General features: G+C 39.9%; 2 protein-coding genes across 3 annotated transcripts in view; both read left to right on the top strand.

The window, feature by feature from the left end:
• LOC119741798 (calpain-B-like) overlaps positions 1-1214 on the top strand; it is a 46178-nt gene extending 44964 nt beyond the window's left edge. The window contains exon 19 of the mRNA XM_038217692.1: positions 1019-1214. Coding sequence (XP_038073620.1) covers positions 1019-1045 — 27 coding nt within the window. The 3' untranslated portion in view covers positions 1046-1214. The remainder of the gene's footprint in view (positions 1-1018) is intronic.
• Positions 1215-8303: 7089 nt separating this feature from the next.
• Positions 8304-17150, top strand: part of LOC119741038 (ATP-binding cassette sub-family C member 9-like) — a 47090-nt gene continuing 38243 nt past the window's right edge. For both annotated transcript variants that reach the window (XM_038216636.1, XM_038216635.1), the window contains exons 1-5: positions 8304-9097; positions 11099-11338; positions 14458-14646; positions 15593-15748; positions 16735-16890. In XM_038216636.1, coding sequence (XP_038072564.1) covers positions 8456-9097; positions 11099-11338; positions 14458-14646; positions 15593-15748; positions 16735-16890 — 1383 coding nt within the window. In that variant the 5' untranslated portion in view covers positions 8304-8455. The remainder of the gene's footprint in view (positions 9098-11098; positions 11339-14457; positions 14647-15592; positions 15749-16734; positions 16891-17150) is intronic.

The following is a 17150-nucleotide window of genomic DNA, read 5'->3' as shown; positions in this document are numbered from 1 at the left end:
ATTGATAGGAACTTCAAAAAAATCTGTTAGAAATTGTCTGAAAATACACTGGCTAAAACTAATTTGGACTGTTATTCCACAGATTTCTGGTAGATTTGTCGGAAAATCTTTTGGAAACGGCGAAATCCAATTAATACGTGCTTTATTTATTTCATTTCTTTCTGGTAATGAAACTAATGATTCCTTAGTGCCCTCGGCTTAAAGAAAACTGTATTGGGAAGACAAAAAATACAGTTTTAGATTTGGGAGTACAACCTGAGAACATTATTCTAGGGAACACCCACGGTATAAGGTATATGATTGAAAAACCGATCAACATGTGGACCATGACAGGGCAGGAATCGAACCCAGGCCACAGCGGTGGAGGGCGAGGACAGTAGGCCTACAAACACTGAGCCAACTGACTCCCCACCGACACACAAAACATCTTTATTTGTCAACAATTGACAACATGGTGACACAAATGTTTCTGACAAAAGTTGCCTTATAAAATCAATCGCACGACAGCAATTTATGGAATGCCACTAAAACGTTTATGTTAAAGTTAAGGTTAATTAATATGATGACTTTGATAATGGTTGGGAATTTTGTACTATAGGCATCTGTGTTATCAACAACAAAATACTGTCAGTTTTAGACAAATGATGTTTCGTATATCGTTGCAGACTGCAGGAGAAGCATGGTCACATGGTGTGGTTTTAAGTTACTATGTCATGAAGGTTTTTTTTCTAACCAGGACTAGCACTTTGTGTTGCACCCCTCTTGTCTTACAAGCCCCCAGTTTCAGTGTTAAAGTTAAGTCCTATTTCATTTATTTATTTTGGTTTTAAAGTGAGTGAAACTTGCAGTGTTTTCTTTCCCAATGTGAAAGTCGCTTGGGTCGAGAAACGTTTCACCAAAAATGAGTTTGTCATATACACCCGAAAGGATTAGTCGGTGTTTTTGATGCTCTTTGTAAAAAGTCGGTCACTAAAGTTGAATTAATAGTCTACATGTATTTTCATTTTTGTCCGTATAGTTCCTAACAGTGGGGATGTACTCTTAGAGAACGCCAGCTGTTTGACGCCGACTGCATGAAAAACTGCCTGCGAAATAAATTCGTTGGGAAAGGATGTTCCAGTTTTGATGAGATAATGATAAGTTTTTTAAGGATGAAATAGGCCTATAGTAAACCGATAAGATATGATCAGCATGCATCCCTAAATGTATCCATCCTAACAAAAAAAAAGGCCCAATAGGCCTATATCTTCCACAGAAGCAAAACATGGTAAGCCTACATGTGACCGGTAAACATGAAGTGTGTTCATGACCACTGTGGCTTAGTCATAGGGTAACTTTGATGTTATGTGTGCATAGGGGGATATCTTATGGTACATGACTTGTATTTGAAAATCTCGGGGGGGTTCTACTTTTTTTTTCTTTCAACTGTTTGTGTGGTGATATATATTTTTTTATTGTGTTTGTATTAATGTAGTCACAAAATAAAAAAAGGGTTTGGTGTTTATTTATGTTTTGGTGTAAGACTTAGATAATTTAATGGTGTAATGGCTGTAACAGGAATAGTATATTCATTGATGAACATAACGAATTGTAGACTTAGTATGCTTAGCTTTTGGACCTTTTGGAAGGACAATATATAGGCCTAGACTCCATTTTGTTTTAGTTGAAACTCAGCTTTTAGGTAGGTAAATCTTTGCATCGTTATCATTTTCGTTCTCACGAAAAAAACTTGATCGAACAAGGGACCTATATAGGTACCAAAATCCTTATGTGAAAGGTCGGAAGTAAAATTTGTTTTTAATTTCACCCATCTCCAACTGATTTCTCATCATTTGTTTCTTGTGGAATGCCAAGACAAAATCTCAACATGAATGTTTTTTGGGTAATTATTTCAACAACAAGGGCAACGTTGTGTAAAGTACCATAGAAGGTTCGCGGAGTGGTCCGGAGCTCAAAGACAAAATGGCATTTGAGGCTCTGTTGATGGGTGCGTTCGTTTAGTTCACCCGGGTCGACACGGGTCAGCCCCGTGCAGTTCGATTCTAAGCTTTGACGTCGTACTCGGGCTCATCTGGGTCAGCCACCACAGACCCTGCTCGTGGAGCAGAGTCAGTGGTGGAAATACGTCACACGCATGCGTTGTTCATTCCAAGAAAGGGACAAATATGGCGGTCGGACCACGGTAATCTGAGTTGGACTCAAAAATATACTTTATTGAATTCCAATTCCAATGAATTCCCATTTATTGAGCTCACTGCGACTTTAGATACTATAATTACTTCTTTTTTTTCAATTGACGGAAAAGCATTAAATCTCAAACTAATTACCCAGTGCGCGTATAATGCATACATTACTTTGTCAGTGCAATGGGTGCAGCCATTGCTATACAGGCGTCCCGTGAGAATCGTGATGGCCCGCGCGGTGGTTGAGCGTTCGATTAGCCCGGCTATCGTGGCTAACCCGTCTGCCCCTATTTACCCAACCCGTCTGCCTTTAATACCTGAGTCGATCCGGGTGAGCTACTCGAACGCACCCAATGAAGCACAGTAATCATTCACTATTCAAAGGGATATTGATAGGGAACTAGAAAAATGTACTACAGGGAGCATGTTTCCAAGGCCAGAGATAGCTATATTTTTAGTAATCATCAAGTGCTTCTTTTTTTTTTACATGTACGGTACTTAAATTCATGATTGTTCTTTAGTTTTAAAATATAATATGCACAAAAATTAATTGTATTTGAACAAAACAATGTAGGTTTTGGTTCTATTTTTGGATATCCATTTGTTTTGTAGTGATCATATACAGGGTTTTTTTGGTAGGTGGTAGGTTTGTAATAATACAGTTGTTAATTAGTTTTATTGTTTTGGTTTTTCCCCTGCGAGACAAAAAGGCTTTTCTAATTGAACAGCAGTTTTACATGTACATGTAGCCATTGTGCCACATTTTCTCGGTGCTGCCTATAAAATCTACCAATTTGCAGTAGATTATTGGATGGCTCTCATCATGTGATCAATTTTTAGTAAATGTGAAAATCGTGCAGGTCATAACTATACAATAATTTGCCAACCTTGTCCTTAATTACTGAGGCTTAGTAATTCACTCTTCAAAGGGATATTGAGAAAAAAATGTATACTAGAAAAAATGTTGTACCACGGAGAGCATTTTACCAAGGACATAGGTAGCTATATTATTATGGTAATCTTCAAGCTCGTTGAAATTTTGTTGAATTTGTTTACAAACACTCATGATTGTTGTTAAGCAGTTTTATAGACATATTTCTTTAGTTTTTTAAAATGCACAAAAAAAATTATTGAAGTTGAAAAAAATATATAGCTTTGGGTTCTTTTGGATATTAATTTGTTTTGTGTAGTGATAATTTACATATTTTTGGGGGGTAGTTTGCAGGTTTTAAGTTATTCAGTTATTATTATTATTTTTTCCTGTATAACAAAAAAGGGCTTTTCGAATTGAACAGCAGTTCATGTAAACATGTTACCATTTGGCCACATTTATCGGTGCTGCTTTTAAACTCCTCCATTTTGCGGTGTTTATAGATGGCATCTATATCCACTTAGGCCAAGTAGAAACAAATACCAGTTACCAAATACCCCGCCCGCTTCCTTTTTTGGGATGCATGAATTTTTGTCTGTGTTAATATCAGGCATTAATATTTTTGAAAGATGTTTCAGAAGTTCAGATGCTTATACATGTAATAGATTTTCTAATATTCAATATTAAGCACTTTAAGACGATTTTGTGGTCATCAACCTTCTCTTTTACAAAAAAAACCGGACGATCAACTGGGGGTGTTTTTTTTTTCTTGGACTTAGTGTGTCCTTACTTTTCATTGTCGCTTCTTTGCCTGTAATGTACTGAACTCATTATAGACCTAATAGTATATGGCAGCCTATGCAGTACTCATGGCGGCAATTGGCCAATGAGCAACATCGGAAATACAATAAAATAGTCCGATTTTCTTGGCTACGGCTTGATATTACACACAAGTCTATGGGAAGTGGTTGCAGCCACTACCATAGACGTGTGTGATGTCACGCCGAAGCCAAGTAATGGACCGATCCAGTAAGCACCGCCCCATGGTGTACTGACCAATCACAGCCGTGATTTATGTCCGACGTGCGTGCACAGAAGTCCGACATGCGTGCACGCGCGTATGATGCGCGCGGCAGGAAAATGCAGCGTGGCATTGGAGAGGAGCACGTGGTAATTTGCCCACGTGCGCAGTGGGCGGGGCTTACTGGATCGGTCCAATAGGACACGGCCATAGTTGATCACTATTCCACATCTCGGAACAGTGTTCTATGTCAATTCAAAAATGAATGGACACGAGGTGTACACTCATGCGTACCGCCTATTGAACAAAAGCACACATCCAAGATGGCCACAGTGCATCTGAGGCCGTGTCCGAAAAGGGCTTCCAGAGCTACGGCTACGTCTATTGTCAGCGCGTCCCCGCGTATTTTCAATGGGCGCAGACCTAGACCTAGCTCTAGCCAACTGATTCGGATGCAGCCTTACTCAGCCGCATAGGCTAGTTTATGTTGGAAATGCATTTAAAGGGAATGTACATCATTGGCTTTTGCTTTAATTTTCAGAAATGAACTATTTGAGGGGTTAGTATTATTGATCAAATTATTGTTCCACTGACAAGTTTGAAGTTTTGTGTTCGAAAATGCTGGAAAAACCAAGAAAAACAAAAATGTCGAAGTAGTCTGGTTCCCTGACTCCACTGAAAATGAAATGGATCAATTTATAGATGCCGGAAAATTGTACGGTAAGGGAACCAGTCTAGCTGGCCTGCCCCCATTCATGAACATGCAATAAATTGCAAACAAAATTTGGACTGAAAAAATTGTAAATTTGGAGCAGCAGTTGAAAAATAGTTAAGTTTTTTCCAACGGTGGTCGGCCGACCACCATTGGAAATATATACAAAAAATACCACTTACTTGAAAATGACCTCACATCAGGTGTCATAATTTTACAGGATGCTTTAGACTGTGATTTACCAACATCCTGTAAGGTATTTCGTAAAAACTTGGTAGTTTTAGTTTTCAATGCTTGCAAATGTTGTATTTTCCCTTTAATGCAAAACTTCAAACACGATGTGTGCACGTACAGTGGATGGTGCCTTGTTTAGTTTAATTGAAAACAAGACCTGCAGTATATCCAGAAAAAAAATCCAGAGAAATATATTTATATATAACTGTACTTTGACTTATATGTTAATATCATATACTTGGTGAGGGAAATAAAGAGAAGCTAACAAAAACGTGCTTGTCTGCAGTGTTTGATGTTAGGAAAGCGAATTCAAATTAATGTTCTTTTGATTAATTTTGCTTGGATCATGTAATCAGGTAAATCAAAGATCTGGTACAAGAATTGCGCCTTTGTAAATACAATTTATTCAACAATTCAACACAAATCATAAAAAGTCAAATTAAACAAATCGAATCCAAGGCTAAAATTTACTTTAAAAACTTTAATGTTTGCATTCATCATAAATTTTCTTCACTTACCCACCCCCCAATATTTTTAAAGACTGCCCTTTTCCATTGAAGTGCTCTAATTCGCAAGTGTTTAACCCCCCCCCCCCTATTTTTAAAGAGTGCCCTGTTTTGTTTAAACAAGTGCCTTTTTTTGTTTGTTGTCTAACAAGTGCCTTTTTTTGCAAAAAAAAAAAAATGAGCGGCTGTGTGCTTTTTGGGAATGTCGCCCGAGCGTGTGCCTCCCAGAAAAAAATCATTATATTGTCCGATAGTAGTGTGAATGAACAGCGCCATCATCATATAGATGGTCAGATGGTACCAGCCCCCCCCCCCCCACCCCTTTTAAGTTTACGGAGGCAAAGTGTCCTTTGCAGCACGGATGTGCATGGTTTGTTGCTTGGTTTGTTTGTTGGTTGGTTGGTTAATTGGTTGATGGTTGGTTGGTCAGGATTGGTTTGTTACAAGATAGCCTAAAAAGCTATTGTCGGATTTGGCACGGTCCTTGGTACAACTGTACAAATCGATTATAATTTTGGAAGTGATCCGGGTCTGGGTCTGGATCCAGGATTTTTGTTTTAGTATTCTTCACCGTTTATGTGAGTATTTCTTTTGGGTGTATACTAGCTATGACGGGGAATTGAGGTTTACGCGATCTGTGCGGTGCTTTCTAAGTTCGAATCGAGTGCCGCCGTGGCAGTCCGGCCACGCTACCCTGCTCCGAGTCGATTAATAAGGCCGAATAAAAAAAAATGTTTCTCGCAAAAAAAGTAGGAGGAGGGGCTTTTTATTTTTTTTATTTTTTTATTTTTAAAGAAGGCCGCCATTTAAAAATGTCCTGCAACCGTTGGTGTTTCCACTGTTAAAAGACACTTTTAAAATGAAAGACAAGTTGGACAAGAGAACTGGACATATTGATTTTGTCATTTAGAGTTGTATTGGTCTACAATTTATTTTCCGATGAATTTGTGGACTTTTTCGGTGGTTTTTTTTTTACTGCATTTTCAAAAATAAAAAAAAATAATAAGAAAAAAATCCAGGCGGCCTCCAAAAAGGAAGTGGGCAGGGACAAGAAACATGTTGTTGTTTTTTTTTTACTTCGCCTAATAACCCTCATTTAATTTGTGGTTTTCTCGAGTTTTAACGTATATTCATAAATACCTCAGACAGTTTAGCTATTCCTATTGGTCGAGAGCCCGTCACGTGGCCGGTCTTAAACGGATGATAAAGACATGGCTAGCTGGTCTTAAACACTTTTCCAGTGTCACAATAAAATGTGGACTCCTAAAAATCCAGTGCCTCTTACCGTTTCATTGGTTGAACGTAAACAATCCTCACGTAGGCATGCGCAACACTACCAGCGAGTCAGAATTTTACAGTTCTAAATTCAAAACGCAACGCCCCAGGTGCGTTCTGCGCGGCATCGCGCAGAACATGATACGCGCGCGTCAATCTCCATAAAAGGGTTGTTTACATCTTACTCGCCAGCTGAACACTCCATTATTTTGCTAGAGGGATGTTTCAAAAAGCATGAAGTGAACTTGTTGAACAAAATCGGGATGTTTTGAACGAATTATTTGATATTTTTTTACGGATAAGGTATTTATGAATGGGAATAAATATGTGCTCGGTCGGTATTTATCACTCTGTTTAAGACCACTTAGAGTCTGGGTGCTGATAATTACCCTCGCCTCCGGCTCGGGTAATTATCAGCACCCAGACTCTAAGTGGTATTAAACAGAGTGATAAAAACCTCCGGAGCACACATTTATTCCCTTAGTAATTAGCCCCATGTAGTGCACAGTCGTCGAAGCGCGGCGAACCCATAATTTAAAAGGGAATAGAAAGCCTGTGGCCGCTAGCCTTTCGCCAAGGCCATCGTGGCTTAGAGCGGCGGAGCTGCGAAAGCACGAAGCGACTGGAGCAAAGATTAAGTCAGCACGCACGAGTGTCGAAGCCACAGGCCTTTTCGAACTTGATTTTGTTGAATAATTCATATTTGTATGCAAATAAGTAGAGTGCTGAAAGGTTAACCAATCACAGCGCAGATTTTGCCTAGTTGCTTCCATTTGTGAAAGAAGGGTGGATAAGGAAAAGGTAAGAGCAAATAAATATAAGTTCAGATGAAAAAATAAGTTCATACACTCAAATAATTTCTTGAAATACTTTTATAAGTAAAATTAAAATAAGATAATGATAAGAACAATTACGCGGCCACGATCTCGTGGAAAACTAGACTCGCATTTTTTGTTTTACATTTTGTGCAAGCATCCGGGCGCGTCGACGCGTCCGGGTAGTAGCCACGCGCGCCCTGAAAGGATAATGATTGGTGGAAATTTTGCTACCCTTTTGGGGTAGCAAAAATCGAGATCATAAAGAAAAACATAAGAAATTCTTGACAAGTTGGAAAAGGCCTCATGGCTTCGCCACTCGCGTATGTGGTCTCCCGCTCCAGTCGCCTCGCATTTCGCCGCTTTGTCTTTGCCGGCAAGTTAAGCCACGATGGCTTTGGCGAATGGCCGCCTGCAGGCGGGGAAGGTTGATGCGTGTTTGAATCCACGGAATTTGACGTTTATGTTTTGTCTCCGAAAGTGAATATTTACTAAATTGTCCTGTTGATCGATGAAATAAACTTCACCATTTTTTTCTGGTTCAGGGCTACAGAATTTTTTTTTTTAAGCCGGGAAGTTACTCCGAAAACCATTCCGTTGCCAACTATTATGGTCACTGTACTATCGTGTACTAGGTTGCAGGAAAAAAGATTGCGGGGCGGCGATAGAGGGCAGTGTTTTATGTTGATAAAAATCAGCTGATATACGGGGTAAAACCCGGAAAATGAAACCTAATCTGTAGTTCTAGTTGTTTCCCATCATCCATTGCCGGATGGAGCTGGGCAGATTTTGTGAATCTATCTCAAATCCAAGTTTTCCCCAATGTTCTTGAACATCGATGGCAATGTTTGCCGTAAAAGATGATTACAGCTGGTTCTGCGGCGTCGGCGAACTACCGAAGAATTTATCGAGTGACCAGAACGACGGGGGTAATGTGACGGGGCCTGTGGGCGAAACAGACCCGTGGCTAGCACGGCTGTGCACGGTCAGTGCAGTAGGCACGGCCCTGCACGCGGTGTTTCTTCTAGCCTTCACCGTGTTGCTAGTTATCTTAGCCTTTTGTATGAAAACTGCTCATTCAAAATCTCCACAAAGATGTCCAGGGAACGGACTACGGTGGTTACTCATTATATTTCTTCTGTTCGTCCTCTCATGTTCGATAGGAGAGGGTGTTTTGTCGGATGCAACTCGGCACGATGCATCCCCATCGCAGCCATTTCTGTACTTGCCAAGCCTCAGTGCCTTAATTGCAACTTTTGCTGCAGCGTTTTACTACAACTCAATGGAGAAGCGGCAGAGATTCCAAATGACTCTCCTGTCTCTACCATATTGGAGTCTGTGCGTTATTGAACGGGCTGTAACTTTGTGGAGTCTGCTTGGGCTTGGTCTTGGAAGTGTTCAAGTTGTGCGTTTCGACTTGAATGTGTGTTTACTTGCTGCCTACTCTATGTTAATCATCCTGGATCTCGCAATACTTTTGGTGCGTATTTATAAGTTGTTAGGCCAAGTAAAAAACAAAAACAAAATAGTTTCTTGTCTCTGTCTGCTGTTTTTTTTTTTCAATCATACACAAATTCGAAATTTTCAATGGTTTTCTCTTTTGATTTGTTTTGGGCACGTACCGTATTAAATTCAGCAAAAGAGTCCAGAAAATGGAAGAATCCATGGGGGGTGGCTGGGTGGGGGGGGGGGGGGAGATGGCCACCTTCCTTTTTTCAAAAAGTCCAGCTGAGAAAGTCTTTGTTTTTTACTTGGCCTTATGATGGTTACAAAGTAAACTGGTTTATTCATTGCATTCATCATAAAATTTAATATGACAAATATAAGGCTTTAAAAAGCACTCCAAGTGAGTGAAACTATTCTTGTTTACGAGATATTTGAGTACACGGCTTAGCACTAAAATACTGGTGTACAAAAATGTCTTATTTCCAAAACCTTCATTGCATAGTAATATCTACTACAATGGCTACCCAAGTGGGGCTACTACTATTTTTAAGTCTATCATTGTAGGGGCATTTTGAAGACTTTTGCAACAGATCACAGGTGAGAGTTTGAAAGGCTCTTGGGTTTTTTTTCTTCAAATTTTTTGTTTGCCTTTGTTCAGCTATTGTATGCATAAAACCAGGTGGAGAAGAATTAAGGTCAATGTCTAATCTAACTATTGCCTGTAAAGTAGTAATCAGCATAGCACTTTGGTCGAGTTGATCATTGATTGTGCATACTGTAATGTTTATTTGCTTACATGCAGTTGCATGAGAATAACCTGCCCTATTTATGTATGTCATTGTAATAAAGAGCAAGCATTGCAAACAAAATACAAAATTTATGTTCAAATGAGCGGGCAAAATATTACAATGCAGAGTGCTCAGAGTGTTAGAAAAAACCCTAGAAGACTGAATGTCCATCGAATCAGTCACTGTACCACACCAAACCCCCTTCATTTTTTGCCTGAGCACTATACCATTTTTGTGTGGATCAATTGGGCAATAAATACAATGTAAGACAATGTGTTACAGGTACAAATGGGTTAGAATTCTGAATGCAACTCAAATCATCACAATGAAAATGTAGCCTAAATGTACAGTGGAAGTGCTGTGATAAATGTCAATTGATACATATAAGTCCCTTTCCCCAAAACTGTAATAGCTTTTAATTCACTCCACACATGGAACGTGCTGAATGAACAGCCTTCATTGAAAGGGCCCATGCAATGTAATTTTTTAATGCAATCCTTGAAAATGCACCTTTGTATCCCATTTAAATTTTTGTTTCGCCATTTGCAAGAATATTTTGGTGCCTTTTTTGTTTTCATGCTAATGCAAATTTCCATGTTCAGGAGCAAAACTGTGATGTCATTCCGGGCAGAAATCTCAATGTTTCAGCACAAAAATATTGCTAGAATTTTGGATATTTTGCCGTCGTACATTTTCTTTTCTTTGATGATTCGTTGTTGTTTCAGTACTTGGCACTACGCCAATAAGCAGACCTTCCTTTCCTTTCTAATGTTTTCAATGAGCAAATTTTGGGTTCACAATTTGAACAGAAAACCCCTAAACTTCTTCCTGAAATGACATCACAGCAACAGCACCCTGAGTTAAATGGAAAAGTGTGGACAATATGAAATGTTTAAAGAAGTGCAGTTTTCAATCAAATTAAGCAAAAAGGGATGTCAAATAGTTTTCATACATTTAAGAGGAGTACAATGTAGTTAGTTGCACAAAAATTCAGTGCATGGCCCCTTTAATCTTCAATCACGATATAAATGCACTGGAAGAAGGGTTATCAAAGCGTTGGGCAATGGCATTGAGGATGGAAAACTGGATTGATTTTTTTTTTTATTTAAATTAAAAATCAGTAACTCAAGACTAATCTGTAAAAATCAATCTGAATGAAACGATTTCTTTTTTATTTGCAAACTGTAATGTGAGAATCTCATTTTGGTTGTTTTTAACAATACTTGTATTATTCTTTCTTCTGTTAGATATCACACAGAAATCCGTCCTACCATCCAACGCCCACCACGGAATCAACCCAAGATGACATGTACTATGTTCAAGATGATGTCAGCGTACTGTCTCAGGTCACCCTAGCATGGTTGACCAAGCTGTTCCGGCTTGGAAACAAGCGCCCCCTGGAACGCAAAGATCTTGGCTCTTTGCCAGAAAGACACACATCTCAGGAGAACTACAAACAATTTAAAGAGGCCTTTCGGAAGGAAAAGGTGAGTTCCTGTAAAATAGGTATTTGTATAAAAACTATTGGAACCAAGTTGCACATTCTTTAGTTTTTACTTCATCGTTGTAGCCAAGTGCATCAGAAGGTCTCACAATTCAATACAAGTAATCACTGTTCTGTGTTAATTTAGTTTATTGATGTTCAATGAATGTGTCCACGCCCCAACTATGGTATCGGTCCCAACTATAGTTCTATAGTTGGGCTGGCCCAACTATAGTTGGTAGTCAAGGGGGCCAGCTGCGTGCAGCGCTGCGGCAACAAGCGTACGCTAAATTGTAGGAGTCTGCATGGTGAATGCCGATGGATGTGCAGGCGTTTAGTTTTTTTCCGCTGGACAACACCTGACTTTATTATACTCCATGGAAAATGATATGGAGGACTACACAGTGAACTCCCAGAACAAGGAAACACGTTTAAACTCAATTTGAACAGCACTTTTTTCTTCTGTAATTTATAATAAATATTTCTGGTGGGGTCCATCAATAATTGGGCCATTCCAATCTTTGAATTGTGTGGTCCTAACTATGTTGCTTTGTGTAACTATAAAACATTCCCTACAGCTCTGATCACGTCTGACTTTACTTGGGACCATTGAAATTAGCTATGGGTGAGGCCATCTACAGTTGGGCCACGCCAATCTTTGAATTTTGCAGTCCTAACAAGTAGCCTTGCTGTACTGTACATGCTACCGTAACATTTCGACAGCTGTGATACACGTCCGACTTTTAATACTTGGGGGACCGCCCCAACTATCACATCGGTCCCAACAAAAGTTGGGACTGTCCCAACTATAGTGTGGCAGTTGGGTCGGCCCAACTATAGTTGGGACGCTCGCAGGCTGCACCGCACGTGCAGGGTGTTCCGCGCGCTGGCACCATTCGTCGTGCATGCCGCAGGGCCGGCCGGCCGGCCACGTGGTACCTAGTTGGATGAGTTGTTCAGCTGTGTCTTATATAGTTCAGCAACATATCTGCAAAATTCAAAGATTGGCGTGGCCAAACTATAGATGGGCCCCACCCACAGTTAATTTCAATGGTCCCCCAAGTATTAAAAGTCGGACGTGTATCACAGCTGTCGAAATGTTACGGTAGCATGTACAGTACAGGCTTGCTTTTTAGCCACCTTTATAAACTCGTCTCGGTTGAGGTCAGATGATGACCCCACAGCTTGCTGTAGAAGCGTTCCAATGCAAAACCTCAAATCTTATGAATGCACAATAGGCTTACTCGTGCTTATCCAAGCTGTACAGAACCACTGCCCTAGATGTACCTCTGCCTTAACACTAGAGGTCTATTACAATTGAACTGTAACAATCCTTGACCTGAAGTCTACCCTTTGTTAAAGTTCATCCTCTGTTACTAGCATGGAGCTATATTGAATTACTTGAGCGCTTATACATGTTATAACTCGCTGTACAAGGTGAAGCCTGCTGCAGCTGGGCGCATCCATGTTTGTGCACAAACCTACGTAAAACTCGAAATTTAGTACAGCTTTAGCACAGCTATTTGAACATTTTCATTTCTATACCAGTAGGCCTACTAATTGAAGCAGATCTGCCCAAAACGCAAACAACTTTGCGTGCGTTGTACTTCCACTTTGCATTTAGAGTACATTATTCATAATTTATTCTATCTGATTCACTTACGTTCTACAAAAACGCACATTGATTCAAAATGCCTGTGCTCAGAACGGCTTCAAATTAAGTGCCGGATCTGCGGGAGAATAAGAGTGTGAGTTAACGCTGTGGTATTTTTCTCTATAAATATGGTTACTAGTGACCTTACGTGTGATTGGCTTGACTACAACACTGTTACGTATCCAGGCCCGGCCCCCTGCAGTGGAGAAACCATGGTGCACGCTATAGTGCAAAGCAACTGCCCTGTGACGGATTTTCAGAATAACACTAACAGCTAGCATAATGCTTCACAATAAAATTGATAGCCTGCTCCGATTGATCTACATGTATACTTTAACTTTTCCAGGGGTACTCAAGCCCATACGAAGCAGTAGTGGCTGTGCTATACTTTGCTCGAACCTGCAAAATCCTTGAAACAAGTTTGTGAAGTCATGCTTTGAAGTTTATTTTAGATTTGCTCTAAAAAAGTTTTGAATAAGTCAAAGGAAATTCCCCTTTTTATCTAACATCATGTTTTCTTTAATTACATAATCATCTCAAAGACTATAATAACATCTTGTGGGTATTTCTCCTTGCAGATGCCCAACAGTACTGTAGAATTAAAAAAACACTGAAATCCATGAATGCCTTTATAGAGGGTATAAACTTTTGTTATGTATGGGACATAGTGTGCACAAATTCTTGTACTTGCCCTTTTACTGTTCAAGTGTGTACAGGTTAATTTGATTTTAGAAAGGCGTTCCAGAGTCGTTCCAGTTTTACCTAAGATTTGAATTAAGTACGACGTGTGAATCAATTACAACTTAGAAGCAACAACGTGCGAAAGATATATTGTTCCAGTCATTTTTAATGACATCAGGTTCTAGTTAGTATAAATAAGTTAGCCTAGAGTCTCCCCTAACTGTTTGGTCTGACTTTTCAAAGGTAACATACTACATTTGCAAACATCAAAAAGCAAAACTACCAAATTATTGTTACCTTGCTTGACTGTCTCAAGCACCTGTGTATGCTGTCATTTTGAAGAAAAGTGGAATTTTTTGTATCAATTTCCAACAATGGTTGGCCGATCATCATTGGAAAAAAAATGACTCTTTTCAAATACTGCCCTCACTTGACCACATTTAGTTAGTCCGCAGTTTGTTTGCAATCGTTTACACATGTATCCGTGAACGGGTGCAAGCCAGCTCTGTTTCATCTGAATTGGGGTCAGGGAACCAGACTATAAGAACAGCGGGTTTTTTTTCCTTGGTCTTTCCAGCATCCATGAACCTAAACTTTGAACAGTTAGGGCCTAATCAAGTGTAATAATATTTCCTATAGGCCTATAATACCGGTATTTACCACCAAATCCATCCATTTCTGAAAATTACCGAAAGAGCAAATTTTGTACATATTAAATGCCAGTCAGAAATAAGGGCGTACACCGTTTTGTTCAGATGCATTATCTGACCTCTTTTTGGTCCCACCAGGAAAATGCTACCAAAGACAAGAGAAAAGTCTCCTTGTTCCGAGTCTTTGGTCACTTTTGTGGCATCAGACTGCTGGCAGTAGGCTCATTGAAGCTTGTGTCGGTTCTAGTGAAGTTCACCACGCCTGCAGCCATCAGGGGCATTGTGTTGTACGCCTCTGCACACAAATATCAGGATGAAAGCGTCGTGGTGAGTTTTGTCTGACTTGACGTTGAACTTTTAAAATCTGAAACTGATTTTCAGTTGATTCTGTGGAAAAGCTGGATCGGAGAATTTCAAACAAGCGTCAAAATTGCGTGCCTCATTGGAAATGCAAGGTCCTGGGCTTGGCACTAAGAGGTTCAACTTAAAGTTTGTCTCTAGATGTAAAAAAAAAAAACAAGAATATTTGTGAAGATGTTTTGCAGATTTTTGAAGATGACTTTTTGAATGAACCAAAGGGATGTCTTCAGATAGAAGCTTTTAGCAAGAATATGCTTGCCTACAAAAATGTTCTTGAACTGAACAACAACATTATTAAAAAAAAAAAACTCTTAAGAGGACCTGACTATAGGACAGTGCACCTATAACTTGCCCTTTGTGGTTTTTTTGAAAATTTGTAAAAAATGCCGTATCCTCTCTGAGTGCTCCCTGTTCGCTATTCCCCGGGTTTGCAGCATTGCTAATGTTGCTAGCATCATCACTTTGAGCGTGATCCCTGGCTACATGGCATATATAGGTTAATGGGTTCTGACTAGGGCCCCTTGAACAAAGACATAACAAAGTGGGGGACCGCCAGCATAGGGCTGGGTAGCTCAGTTGGTAGAACATTGCAACTGCAAGCCGGAGCTTGTAAGTTCAATCTCCGCTCCAGTCAATTTCTTTGTTCGACTCTCCCGATTCAGCAACTACATACTTAGTGTTGCAGCAAGTGTCTTTCGAATAGAGAGCAGTACGGTGCATATAATCACTCTAAGCAGTTGGAATTCATATTCATAAAATGTTCCTGTATAACACGCCTTCTGTGAAACGTATTTTTGGACCTCACGATGTGTGTATAACAACTGTACACTACATTCCTGATTTTCTTTTCTACAACATAGTTAACTTGCAACTTTACTAAGACAGTTTGACGATTATTTTCTCTCATTAACAGGAGGAGCAGCATTTCATCACAGTTAGTGAGTTCTTCTCAAACGGCTACATCCTCCTCTTTATCCTCTTTGTTGCCAAGGTTACCCACGTCTTATGCATCCGGTCAGTGCAGTACTACTTGACTGTACAAGCCATTCATACAAGAATAGCCATTCAGGTAGTTACCTTTGTAACTCTAAATTGTAACTTTTTACTTTAATTTTTTTAATCACAACCTATGGCACCCCCTAATGGCCTTCCCTTCAATACTCTTTGGCCCATTTCAAGACACTCTGTAGTGCTCAACATTTTTTACAACAGACGATTGGTTAAGGCCGGGGCCAATTTCATAGAGCTGCTTATGCACAAAATTTGCTTAAGCACAAAAAAGGTTGCTTAATATAATCAGGTTACCGGCCCAAATGCCATGCAATGTACATGTACATTGCTTGTGACTGGTATTTAGCTACATGTATCGTTTACTTAGCATAAAAATCGAGTGGAGTTTTGACGGGTAACCTGATTATATTAAGCTGGTTTTTTGGTGCTTCAGCAAATTTTGTGCTTAAGCAGCTCTATGAAATTGGCCCCTGATGAGTTTGTGTGGTTCTGAAAACAGCTACATTTCGTAGTTAACTCGACGTTTTCTATTCACAAAGGGTGCTACCGCAGTCGGCAGACCCCGTCCAGTCAAAGGACGGTGCCGTGCTGAACCCACTTTGCCAGCCAAATGATTCTCAATGCTGTTCTATACGCTGTGCTGAATTTAAAAAAAATAAATGCACATTAATTGAGTTCAGCACAGCAGTAGCACAGCGTTTAGAACAGTTGTAAGACAGTTTTGGAAAGGATTTGCAAATTGTGATTTGTGTTACATACCAGAGTTATTACTCAAGGGGCTTTAAACTCAGGCAGAAGAGTGATCCCAATTTGAATCGAACCAGAGCCATCTAGAGGTGGAAGACAAAGTGCCCATCATGTCGGGTTTTTTTTTAAGGCCGTTGTCCAGTCTGTTCTGGGTTGGCCCAAATGATGATAAACATCACAGGGAAAAAAACTGTTTTCATAATCGACATGCAATCAACATGGCATGAGCAGCAAAGTAGTGCATTGTTACATCTGATTATTATGACACTCATGTACATGTGGTGGTTTAACCAACAGGGTATGGTGTATGATAAATCCCTGCGTCTGTCACTTGGAGGGGGCTCCAACGGCGGCAACACGGCGGGAAAGCTCATCAACTTCATGTCCATCGACCCTGCTAACCTTCAACAAATGTTCAGGGAGTTCCACTCGATACTGGCCACAGTTTTATCGGTAAGTTCCAACGTTCATGACAGACACCTAATGTTTGTTATAGTGGAGTCCTCTATAACGTGGTGCACTTTTTCCCAAAGTTCCTCATGCAGACTAATGTTGTGCATCAGGTCAGGTTGACCAGGCCAAACTAATCGAAACAGAATACCTGACCCAACACAAATTGAAGGGAAAACCGACCAGAACTGATACGACCCGCAGGAATTTTCTAAAGTTGACAAAAAGATTGTGATTTTCACTCACTCATGCAACTACATGTT

Source organism: Patiria miniata, unplaced genomic scaffold (genome assembly GCF_015706575.1).
Source record: "Patiria miniata isolate m_02_andy unplaced genomic scaffold, ASM1570657v1 HiC_scaffold_5, whole genome shotgun sequence".
Taxonomy (NCBI): Eukaryota; Metazoa; Echinodermata; class Asteroidea; order Valvatida; family Asterinidae; genus Patiria; species Patiria miniata.
The sequence above is the reverse complement of the archived record's forward strand: the minus strand, read 5'-3'. Positions and strand labels throughout refer to the sequence as shown.